Source organism: Neolamprologus multifasciatus, chromosome 16 (assembly GCF_963576455.1).
Source record: "Neolamprologus multifasciatus chromosome 16, fNeoMul1.2, whole genome shotgun sequence".
NCBI lineage: Eukaryota > Metazoa > Chordata > Actinopteri > Cichliformes > Cichlidae > Neolamprologus > Neolamprologus multifasciatus.
The window spans coordinates 33659405-33671950 of record NC_140454.1 but is presented as its reverse complement, the minus strand read 5'-3'; the positions used below and the strand labels follow the sequence as shown (position 1 = coordinate 33671950).

General features: G+C 43.3%; 1 protein-coding gene across 1 annotated transcript in view; it reads left to right on the top strand.

The window, feature by feature from the left end:
• The first annotated feature begins 7520 nt into the window (after positions 1-7520).
• wnt6b (wingless-type MMTV integration site family, member 6b) overlaps positions 7521-12546 on the top strand; it is a 37049-nt gene continuing 32023 nt past the window's right edge. Inside the window, exon 1 of the mRNA XM_085135811.1 lies at positions 7521-8337. Coding sequence (XP_084991937.1) covers positions 8258-8337 — 80 coding nt within the window. The 5' untranslated portion in view covers positions 7521-8257. The remainder of the gene's footprint in view (positions 8338-12546) is intronic.

The window sequence follows — 12546 nt, the reverse complement described above, 5'->3', positions numbered from 1 at the left end:
AAATAAGGCTTCATCATCTTTATAAGAAAAATTACCGAGGGAAATTTATTTTTGCAGTTTATCTGAAAAGCTCCACTTGCGCTTTGACGACTTTTAAACATCATCAGGTGCGCGCTGTCTGTCCGGTCTGTGAGGGATCAGAACGATGACAGTGAGACCAAATAGACCGAATTAACCCTGCTGCTGACTCTTGTCTCCACAAGATGGCACCATACACAAAGAAACTGACCCCAAAGTCTGAGTTTGTGTGGAGAGTTTCAGTCACACAGCAGCACATGCTGTGCCTGAAATTAGAGCATGAATTAAACTGAAATTTAACTGCATTTCTGAACTTGTAATAATACTTGTAACAAATTATTGTTAATTTTCTTGTTAGTGTATTTTTTTTTCTGACATCTGATCTGTTTAAGAAGTTCAACATGAGGATGTGCGTCTTAAGAAAAAGTTTGTGAGTCGATTAATAAGGCAGAACAAAAAATCATTTGTGTCTCTATCTTCAAGGCAATCTGTGTGCGTGTGTGCGCGCGCGTGCATGCGTGTGTGTGTGTGCGTGCATGCGTGCGTATGTGTGCATGCGTGCGCGTGTGCGCGCGCGTGTGTGCGTGCGCGTGCGCAAGCCATCTGGCTGGTCCCTCTATCTCTTTGCAAACAGGCAGCAATACCACAGGCCCTGTGGACACGAGCTGGACGAAGAAGAAAGAGCCAGAAGACCCGGAGCTTTCAAATGTTGAGGAGGGCACAGCAGATAAGATCTGCTATAATAAAGTTACTGTTCTGCCAGTAATGCTGATGAATCACAGCGAACAGTCACTGAGACTCTCTGTGTTTGTTGTGTTTTGTAAAAAAGTGAAAGACTGAGTTCACATTCGAAAAGTCTTTATTTCTTATGAAAATCTTGATGAAAAAACGAAACTGTAGGTCGTCTTCACAACAGCAGCAGCAAAATATCTGGAGGAGGAGACGCCGGTGATCCAACTCATTTCATTATATAAACCACAATCTTACAACTAATGACTGCGTTAAAGATTCAGAGACAGAAACGTCCTTGTGTTTCAGAGTGAAAGTGCCAAAAGTGTTGGAAACTTCTAAAACCGTGTTCACGCAGTGGGACCACATGCCACCACACACACTCATCTGATCCATCCGTGTACCCACAAATGCACATTGTATGGGAATAGAATCCCTCAATGTGTTGACCAAATCTAATCTAATAATCAAAGTTCAGCAATGATGTTATCATTACTCACAAATGGATGTGACGCATTTGGAGAGCATATACTCTCTCCCAGTCTTACCGGAGTTCTGCTGTTATTGGATTAAAAAGAACACAGTCCAAATGGTTATCCTCCAGCAAATTAGGAAAGTTTAGTAGTTCTTCATATCTATAATCAGCCGCATGGAATTTATTATAACACATTCAGAGGCCCATTTCTGCGGATTAAAGTACTTTGAGATGTAAAAATAGATTAAAAAGATCACTTTAGCTGTTGGACAAATTTATCAGACCATAAAAACAAGAAAACATAAGTATTTTGGGAAAAATAAAAAGTCTATTTTTATTAATTATACCTGGATTTTGTTGAGAAGTCTGAAAACAACCAAGCTACTAAATGTCAATTAAACAAGTTTAATCTTAGTCTAAAAATAAACGTGTTTTACTTTTTCTTCAGCTTTTTGTGAAATGTTATGTTTAAAAATGAATAACAATAACTGATTAAAAAGCTTGAGCAAACCGGTGGATTAAAAACTACAGAAACTGAAACTGACATGTTAGTTCAGGGCAGCTGTGACATAATCCTGACAATGTGCAGTGGTGTGAATGTGTACAGCACTGTATGGGTGGTAAGGTGCAGGATAACAGCGTCATCCTGCACGACTGATGAACACAGTGAACCGCAGATGACGAAAGCTCACATCTGGCTTCTTAAAGGTGGATTAATTCAGCCACAAGCCTACCAAAATAAAATCTAGTCTCCTTAGACTTTCAAAGTAAAGTAATCATCATGAGGCAGTCCTCCCTCCCTCAGGACTCTGTGGAGGCATCTGGAGGACAAGTGTTCATCTACTGGTCAGAAGGTCAGTGGTTCGATTCCTGCCTCCTGCAGCCCACGTACAAAACACCGAATCCCGATGCTTCCTGTGGAGTGAGTTTGGGATAAAACCAAGTTTTATTCTGAGCAGAGAATAAAACTGCGTCATCATCAAACCAAAGCAGGTGCAGCAATTTCTATTTAAACAAAAGTCAATTAAATTACTTGCATCATTCTGCAGTACTTGTATAACTTCACCAGATAAAAGGACATCAACCCTGTTTTCACTTGTAAATGCTATAACTGCTTTGATTGCTCATACCGAGGCTGCCGGCTCTGGATGGCGTTAGCCTCGTTAGCGTCTTTGAAATGTCTGTGAGTAGCAGGCTGAAGGTGATTTAGTGTCTGATTAGAAAAGGTCATTACCTGCTTACTCGAACCACAAGTCAAACCCATCACCATCAGTTCTGCAGATTTATAGATGATTCTTCCAGATAGCTGGGAGATCCAAGTGTCTGCAAACTGTTATGGTCCAAATAATGTGTGTCAAATTATGACAGAGTTACGGAGCTGACACTTGGCAAACACTAAATTATATAGCTTTTGTTGACTGATCGTAGACAGGGTTTACTTTCATTACTTGCTCTAACAAGAACATTTTGCATAACTTCAGTTCTTTCCTCTCTGAAAACAGACTTTCTGCTCCTGGACATGTAAAATCATGTGGCAGCAGGAGGTATTAATATTTTATACTACAATCTCTCTCACACTTTCAGTGTGTGTGTGTGTGTGTGTGCCAGTTATGAAGGAATTTCATGAACATGCCTTTCTCCTGGGGATTCCAGGGATGACTGTGGTTTGTTTTAAAAAGGTTAGGACCATCATGTGTTTCTTATTTAGACCTAATTCTCGTTGTCAAATAAAATATTAGTCCCTGTGGGATTTCAAATCATTTTTCCATCATAATCACCCGGGAATGTGTTTCTGGGGACGAGCTTTGTGAGCAAGGTATTTTTCTCTGGAAAAACAAAAGGGTACACGTGTGGCACGCAGAAAGGAAAAAAGGGAAGGAAAAAAAGAATCACATCCAGAGATAGGTGGTGCATTCTGGCAGACAGTAGGAATCTATTTCACGCCCAAATGAAAGCAGTGTCAGAGGGGGAATGTGTGTGTAGCATGTGCATGAGAGGTGTGGCAGGGCAGGGGTTAGGCCTGTTAGCTCGTCCTAGGTGGAGAAGGGTGGGAGGGAACACTTCATAATCGAGACCAATGTTCTTTTACTTCAATTGATGACAGACCACAGGGGAAACAGCTCGATGCACACACTTTTCCATTTAGCATCGTTTCTGTTCTGATGATCCTCGTAGACACAGCAACCCAGTCACAAACATCTACGAGTCCGTGCACGAGGCATCCAGCACAGAGACGAGTCGAACACCCACGCAGACAAAGCTGCTGTGATGTTTAGCAAGTACCATGTTTGCAAAGTTTAATCCTGTTAGCATGTAAGCATGATAATACTTGCTCAGTACAGTCTCACAGTGCTGTGGGAGCATCCGAGCCGTACACTGGAGGAAACTTTCATTCTGGACAACAGTTGTAGCTTGAACTTCCTCAAAGTTTACTATGGCAACAACGGTTGTAACTACTGTTTGTTTCCGAATGTAATCTCAGGGAGTCGTTGAAATGAAACGTAAATTTAACGAATATTTAGATGAATCGGAGCCGGCTGTTGAACAGCTATTCAGAGATCAGACCTATTAGATTAGTTTTGTTCCAGCTGTTCATATGTATCAGTGTGATGTGCGGTGAAATAACAACACACAGTGTTGGAGTTTGGGGTCAACAGAGGAAGCATCGGGACACCTACAAACGTTTGGCCTACGACGCTGGGTCAGACGTCCATCGTGTCACCAGTAAATTCTTGTCTCCACTCTACCACTCGGTTGTTCCCCAACTGCAGAATATCTTGTACAACAAAACTCATGTTATAAGTTTAATGTAATGACTAAAAAATGCACTGCTGGCAGCTTTTAGTGAAGCTCCTGTATCTATCAGGGCGTTCTCCATTGTAACACTGATCTAAGTCCCTACAGATGTATAATACATGCTGGAAGGACATGTCGCATATCTCCATACTGAGCTATGTGATTAAGATGAAACAGGGAGTGAACTACTGAGATGATGCCAGCCCGAGGAAAGACGAAGAGCAGAGTCGACTCAAACTAGAGAGCAGCGTTGACTCTGTTGGTGAGCATCTGTGTCTTTGTCTTTGTGCCGAACCCTTGCTGTAAAACTAACAAGCAGAGATAAGAGAAACATCGGTAGCCTAGTCACCAGAAATCCCTGTTATCCAGTGTCTGCCAAAGCTTACATATTGTTGGACGGATTAAATATTGAGCAGGCAGTCACATGACTTCACTGTATTTTAGGTTAAAACATTGGTTTCGCTGAACTGTAGTTCTGCTGAAATGACCCGTTTTTCATGTCAACTCTACATGCACATCTGTAAGGGGTAAAACACAGAACTTCAAAATACCACAAATTAGTCAAACATGGTCACTAGAGGTCGCTTCAAGGAGGTCGGAGGGCTTTGGCCGAGCCCGTAGCGGTTAAAAGAGACAGACGTGTCAATGCTACACATCGTGTACAATATGAATCTACTGTATGTGGGCTGAAGGCCATCTGGTTGGGGGCTGTGCAGTGTCTCCTCCCAGCAGGCAGCTAAAGCTGAGCCAAGACCCCAGGCCCAACACCCTGCTGGACTTTGAAATCAGATCTTTATTGTCCATAAAGCCTCAGCCAAGTATGAAGAATCAGCCCTCCCTAACAAAACACACTTATCCAGCAGAGCGAGGGGCAAGATGAGAGAGAAAGTGGGGCAGAAAGAGTGTGTAAGGTGGGTGAGATAACACCCAGTATAAAGCACAGTTCAACTGGCATGCTTATGCTCGCAACTATGCTGCAGTTATTTATAGATCATTGAGAGATAACTCAATTTTCATAACTTTCTAATTTCGTTGTGGTTGGTTCCAGCCGGCATATCAATGCAGCACTCTCCACGCAGCACAGCTGTCTGCTAAAACATCACACCATGTTCTGTTCCTGCCACTGGAGGCCAATTATCTGCTTCAGCGTGACTACGTGTTATGTGAGCTCCACAACCGAGAGGAGCGAGGCAATGGAGACACGAAGCCTTACAGCTCAGCTAATGATGCGAGCGTGAAGTAAACAAAACTTTCTGCAATCCGTATACGTCTGTCACTCCACCGGCAGACACTTTTTAGTTAAAATAAAGCAATGAAAAAATACTGTTGCTTTGGTTAGATGCATTCAACTCTTTTCTTTGTGTAAGTAACAAGTTTAAACAGTTAGAGGTGCCAACATATCACTTCTGAGGAGTTGTGGATGCCAGAAAACACGGATAACATCAGGCCGAGTGAGGCCAGGATGTGAAGCTGAACGGATCAGTCAACAAAGTCCGTTTTGAAAGTGCTGAACATTGTCTCAACAGTTAGAAAAACATCATTAGCTGTGCAAGAAGGCTGAATCAAATTAACACAAAATTCCTGCTAATCTAATATTGCCCTAAGGTATTCTTCACACTGGTTTGCTGCGCTGCTGTTTGTACCAACTTGCTTTTTCCACTGCAAATCACTATCACGTCATATGAACTGTCAACCCAGCAGAATGAGTTTGAAGTGTCTGCCTGTTACCTCAGAATGGCTTCACAGACACGACGGTTTGATCCACCATGGAGAAACAGACTGTTGTAGACCAGTAGCCTGTAAATATACTGGTGCAGCTTTACTGTGAGTTATCAGAATATCAGAGCTGTTATCACAGATCTGGATTTTTGATGCAATGCATCATGTCTGACAATAACAGCGCTGTCTGGAAAGGAGAGTCACAAAGGTTCATCGCTGAAGCAAACTGAACCCAGGTTGCACTGATCTGATTGTGCATGTAATCAATAACCCACTCTGATTATAAAGCGGCAGAGGGAATGACCAGCTTGAGGTCATCACTTGGAAGCTATAAGCATGAAAATCTTCACCATCACTAAATTGCACCTGACAGATTTTGGCACAATCTCAGCCAAAGTTATTGGGAGGACAGTCTACTACTGAAGGAACCCGAGAGACATTTCTGACCCACTTTGGGCATCTACAGTTTCCAGGAATCCATCTTCATCTGCTCTCTCTCTCCATCAGTGATGGGATTACAGTATGAACCGGCAACGGCGTCTGAACCCAATAAATATGGGTCGAAAATCAATTGGAGCCGTATTTACTAGACAACTTTCTCGTTTAATTTTCTTCATCGTACAGAAGCTTCTGCAAATTTGTTAATGTGTTATTAAATGTCTATTTCCATTGCCGACTATTATTAAATAACTACAAAGAGAAAGGGAGCATGACTAAAACTGCTGCAGAACAAATGTGTGCAATGTTCAATCTGCATTTCCAGATGTTTGCTGTGTGAACATTAAGAATATTAAAACAGTCACAGTGAAACGTATCTATTGTGAGTTAATCCAGCTGATCTTTTAATTAATAACATGTTGATGGGCTCTGATTTTGTGCAGCTTTTCATATTTATAGATGATCATAAATACTAAATTCTAGCAAAGCGTAAATGCAGTTTCTGGGCTTTTGCATTTGGACCTGTAATCATTAAAACATTTAATATCAAAGTAAAACCGCATCTGTACATCACTTGCACATCAGCACAGTTTTAGCAGTTTAAACGGCTTCAAATGTGGGTGATGAGTCCCTCTAAGAGTCGCTCCATCCACCACACCAGATCACATTTTCAGCAGTGTTCGCACACTGTGACTGTGTGGAAAAGCATATAAAATTACTTTTGATAAATTTAAACGTTCATTCTTTTTATTCCTTTTTTTAGAACAAAAAATCACGTCAGATTGAAAATTTTTGCCCCTTTGAGCCAGACTCGTTTGCAGACTGCGGTCGTAACATTATGAGTAAAATATGAATTTGCGTTATTGTTACAATCCGACGCGCAGCTGCTTGAGTAGCGTCCGTGGGGGCATTGAAAGTGTGGGTTATGGTTTGTGGAAGGACAGAGGTACGTGTCAGGTTGATTTAGTCCGTGTTTAACTTGTGACTGATTGCATCACTGCAGTGGAACATAGTCAGGTGTGAGGGCAGCACAGTGGTGATGAATTTCAATGGATATGCCCTTGGCCAGATAGGTGATCACACATGCAAGTACCTACAAATATACACAATATTAAAAGTTCCAACGTGCGGTATGTGTGTAGTTTTTAAAGTACAAATCTTTGCTTTAAACGATTCTTAAATATGAAAGTGTGACTTTAACGCAATGGCGGTATAACCTTTTGGCACAAGTATCAAAGCAGTGTCATCGCACCTGTACTGACGTCACCCCGTGATCTCCTCAGCTCTGATTTCGGGTGACCGTAAACACTGCGGGCTCGTGGCAGGGCCCCCCCTCTCTGTGCGCGTGCGCGTTCCCCCCTAAAACTAATTGCAGTTTCGTTCTCTCCTTTTTGAGTGACAGAGGATTTCGCTTCGCCCCGAGCGACGTCACACTAAGGTGGGAGAGCATTTTTGCTGCCTTCATCATCCAAAGAGCCCACACTGACAGCCGTCGCGGCAGAGACGCCTCTACCTGCAGCCGGTGAGCACCGAGAATTACCGAAACTTCATCCGGGCGTCATTTGAGGGCGAGCAGAGTGGGGCCAGCGGGGCTCCGCGCCTGAAGACGTGAACTGTTAGAATGTGTAAGCGCTCCTCTTCCTCTCTGACTCTGATATGACAGTTTGTTTGTTTTTTAAGTAAAATGAGTCAGAGCCGAAGATCCTCACGAGTGGAGCTTTTTCACGCGCTGTTTCGCAGTCAGATAAGACTTGAGTGTTTTCGGGATTCGTCCTCGGTCCGCCCTGGAAGCATGTAACGTGCTGCGACAGATGGGGCAAAACGACAATGCAGAGGTTAACCACACCTTTGAAAGCGGACATCTCTCCAGTAGCCTCTTGACCAACTTTGTTGCGCATTAAGATGCGCACGGCCGACGAGCAGTTGAATTTTTGCGCTCTTCTGGACAGTCTGTAAGCGCGCCTGCACCGACTCCAGCCGCAGAAAGCAAGCAGGGACTTCCTATGTATTTAAGAAATAACTCGGTGCTGGCTGAGATCGTCACTCGAAACTTTGGTGGGGAGTCTCTTTGAGGATTTCAACATGACGGCTCGTCTCTCGCGGATCCAGCTGGCTCTGTTCTTTATCTCGCTTTGTCCGGTCAATATCATCGGACTGTGGTGGTGAGTTTGCATTTACTACCACGTGTTTTTCGCTGTCTGTCTCCCGTCAACCCAAAGCTTCGTGTGATTTCTGCGTAATCGCGGTTTTCCTGTTTATTTTAAATCTAAATGAACACAGTCGCTATAAATATATATGCGCAGTAGCATAACATTAATAAGTGATTAATGATTAGCACATTTCCCAGCAAACTACCCGAATCCAAGAATGCTCAAGAACAATCTAAGGTGCTCCCAGAGTGAGAGACGAAACCTGAAGAGAAGACAGGGAGGTGAGGGAGGTGTGTGCATTTCATTGTCTGCAGCGATAGAGAGGACAGCGAGATTGGTGGATGTGGTGTTGATGGTGTGTGTGTGGTATGTGTGTGTGTCTGTGAGTGAGAGAGTTCAGAGGGAGGAATGTCAGGTGGCCCTCTGGGCTCAGTGGATATGTCATCATAAAACAATCCCTATAGGCTCAGCTCCACAAGGTGTGTGACAGCTGGACAGACAGACAGAGAGACAGACAGCAGATCAGCTGATAAAATATTTTCTCTTGGTGAGGGTCTGTCTTACTGTTTCAATGGGAATCAAGCTCTCTCTCTCTCACACACACACACTTTTGTAGTGTTTGAATGTGCAGCTTTGTGATTTTTTTCCACTTGAATCCTCCCACTGTTCATTCACAGCCCAGTCAAGGTCAGTGTGGGATGTAGTGTCATGGAAGCTGTGTGAGTTTATGTCCTTGTGTGACTGGTAGATAGAGCTCCTCCACTTTGCCATTTTTCCGTCTTACTGTAGAAAAATAGGTTTGTGGAGGTAATCTGTGAAGATAGTTTGAATTAACTCGAGTTCTCTTTGTTAATAAAACATAAGAGTCTCTGTCCACAGGCTGCACTGTATCTGCTACAGATTGTGAAAGTGAGCAAAAATACGAGGGAGAAGAGAGAATGGGTATTTTACATCCAGTACAAGGTGTATCCACAACCTTACAAATGCCCAAACGTGTTTTTGTGTGTTTCCGAGTATCATAAACTTGCAGCTATGTCTCAGTCAATTCTGGCGCTGCACATGTTTTTTTCTTTTTACTATAATAACTAATGTGTTAAACAGTAATTTGACATCAGCTCACGCCATTAATGCAGGTTAATAACAATAATGCGTATACATCTTCATTACCACCACATCACAGTTGTCCTTTACCAGACTTTAATATAAGAGACAGAGGTCCTTTTTGAGGCTAAGTGTTGCTGTTGGGCCAAAACACAGTGTTTATTATTTAGCCAGCAGAGTGAATGCCAGCCAGAAAAGTGCTGATCTTTTGCTGAGCTGTGCTGGTACCCAGCTGTGGAAGGAAGGAGAGAAAAACAATGTCCGTACAGGGTCAGCAGTCGTGAATTCATCGCTTTATTTGGGCTAAATCTGCTCATCTCAATGCAAATCAGTAAGCGAAAGAGTCCCGACACAGAGCTGTGCTGCATTTCTGTGATGTTGATGTGACTGTTCGGCTGGCAGTGTGGGACATTTGTTTTAAATACGACTGCAGAAGAAGAGAATCAGTGCGAAGAAATCAGCTACTTCCTTTTTATCCCCACTGACATACGCTGTCATCTTCTCTTACTCGCTCTCTAGCTCACTTACACACTTACTCACACACATAAATGAGTGGGGCGTATATGCACCAGCGCATACACAGAAACACACACAGTGTGGCCAACTGTGGAGCAGTGAAACCACACCTGTGGATTGCTCTCCTGTCTGCCAGGACAATGATTCTCTCTGTTGAAAGATGCTGTTCATACCATCGTACGTCTCTCTTTCTCGGTCTCCTTCTGAATGTCTCTGTCTCCTTATGTCTTTTGCCGTACTTGTCTTTTGAAGGAAAATGCCTATCATGCAGATAGGTTGTTGATGAAGGAAAAGCGAGAGCTGCAGTGAGAGACGAAGAGTGAGCGAGATGAAATGCTGGGAGATAGCTGTCCTTTCAGTGCCTCTGCTGATTAAAGCGCTCTAATCATTTGGCCTGAGAGCAGAGAGCAAAGCTCAGAGACTCAGACACGAGTCAGGAATGTCTTTGCTCTCTTATACTAGTTTTGACTGCAGTGCTGAGCAGGGACAGCTTTGTTGTGTGCCACAGTCCTGAATCGGCGGACGGCCTGCGCAGAGCGTGCCACAGGTGCACACACACACACACACACACATACTGCATGTGTGTGTGTGTCAGCGCTGCATGCACTCCAAGATATACAGACACACTTATTCAGTCACACATTATGGTGACTATATATATATATGTATATGTATACGCGCTCATATGCACGCAAACAAACACACACTCGCACAAAATGTATAGTGAGCACTGCCATCATCAGCACGAGAGAGTTTCATTGTAACAGATCTTATCTTGTCCTGGGCTGAAAGCTAAACGTGTAATCAGCACCAGGCAGATGGCTTAAGATAAACAAGACGATGTGGGTTTGGCTTTATGTGCAACAGAGAACTGACATCAAATTGTTTATGTGTGTGTTAGTGTATGTGTTGTGTGTGTTAGTGTGTTTCAGCATAAATTTTTGTAGACATTCAGGCCAGCAGTTTATTATAATGTCAGAAGAATGCAGAGCAGACGAGAACGACTGTCTAAGAAATGTCTAAATATCCAAGAATCGAGGAAGAGGAGTGAATTAAGCCTCGGTGGCACATGTTAGGACCTTCTTAAAAAACAGGTAGATACACCTTATTTGCTATCCCAATAAATGGAACTCATTATGCATCATCGCTTCCTTGCTTGACAGGGAAGGGCGACCGTGGCTCAAGAGTTTGGAGTTCGCCTTGTAATCGGAAGGTTGCCGGTTCGAGCCCCGGCTCGGACAGTCTCGGTCGTTGTGTCCTTGGGCAAGATACTTCACCTACCGCCTACTGGTGTTGGGCCGATGGTGCGATATGGCAGCCTCGCTTCTGTCAGAGTTGAGCTGTGGCTACAACTGTAGCTGCCTCCACCAGTGTGTGGATGGGTGGATGACTGGGTGTGTAAAGCACCCAGTCATTTGGGGTCCCTAGGCGGGACTCGTAAAAGCTATACAAATACCATTTACCATTTGATTAATGCTCAAATCAGGCAAACAACACCTCCAAAGACAAAAATGAAGAAAGACGACCTTTACAGACAGATTTGTCCGACATAATTAACCAAGCGGAGCACTTTTAGTGCCTAAACAAACATCTAAAACAAACATCTAAATAAAAACTCAAAAAGAAAAGAGTAAGACTAGTAGTCCAAGATGGGACACAGACGCAGGTTTCCCAGGTAACAGTCTGGGAAATGACGATACCCCATCTGAATGTGGACTATTTTATCTGCGAACATTCTTGTGTGTGATCTGCGCAACTATGATGATTGAATCAGGTGATACCTGCACACAAAGCCACATGTGCAGGAGTGATACCAACTAATACCGTGCTGATGTTAGCAGGCGCTGTTATTTACTTTGATGCCTTTCACATTTAGGTGTCGGATAAGAACGCGGGTTTGATTCCCGTCAGCCTGTTCGTAAAAACCGCTTGTGCAAACCCTTCAAAACCTTTTACAGACGTTTATTTTGCTGCCTGCATTTCAATCAATCAATGTGCCGAGGCTGTTTCTCTCATCTTAAACTTTGAGACGTGAATAACTGATCTGATCTACAAATCTGAATCTGAAATGGTAGAAACATCTTCACACATCGACTTAGTTTATAGACAGATGTCACTACGGCAACCACAACTTGGTGGTGCACGTTATTCTTAAAAGGAAAGAGACAGTTTTATTTTATGTGTGATCACGGCTGCGATACACAAACAGGATCTGCCTTCCATATTCCACGAGTGCTGTCGAGCTCTTTCATGCAGTCATGGGAATATGTCCATATTTTGACTCAGAAATGTATCTGTTAATTGTCACTGGGTGTGCCACGGTTGTTAAACCAGAATAATGTTTTTCTCGTGACATTAGCGCGGCGTTGTTGGTTTCCTGCTGGTCACATTTAATTGCCTTTGCTTCCATTATGAGTGCTGAAACTTTTTATGGCAGCAAATGTCATCGTTTCAGGCTCGTTTCACGCCAGCGTGTCAGCAGGATCGAGCGTGTTTGAAAGCGATCGACACGCTCAGGCTGAGAGGACCGAGAAACAGCGAAGCCGAGAACCAGGAGCTCGTTTTAAAATTTAGTTTGGGAACAGCATGTTTGAATTTGCACAC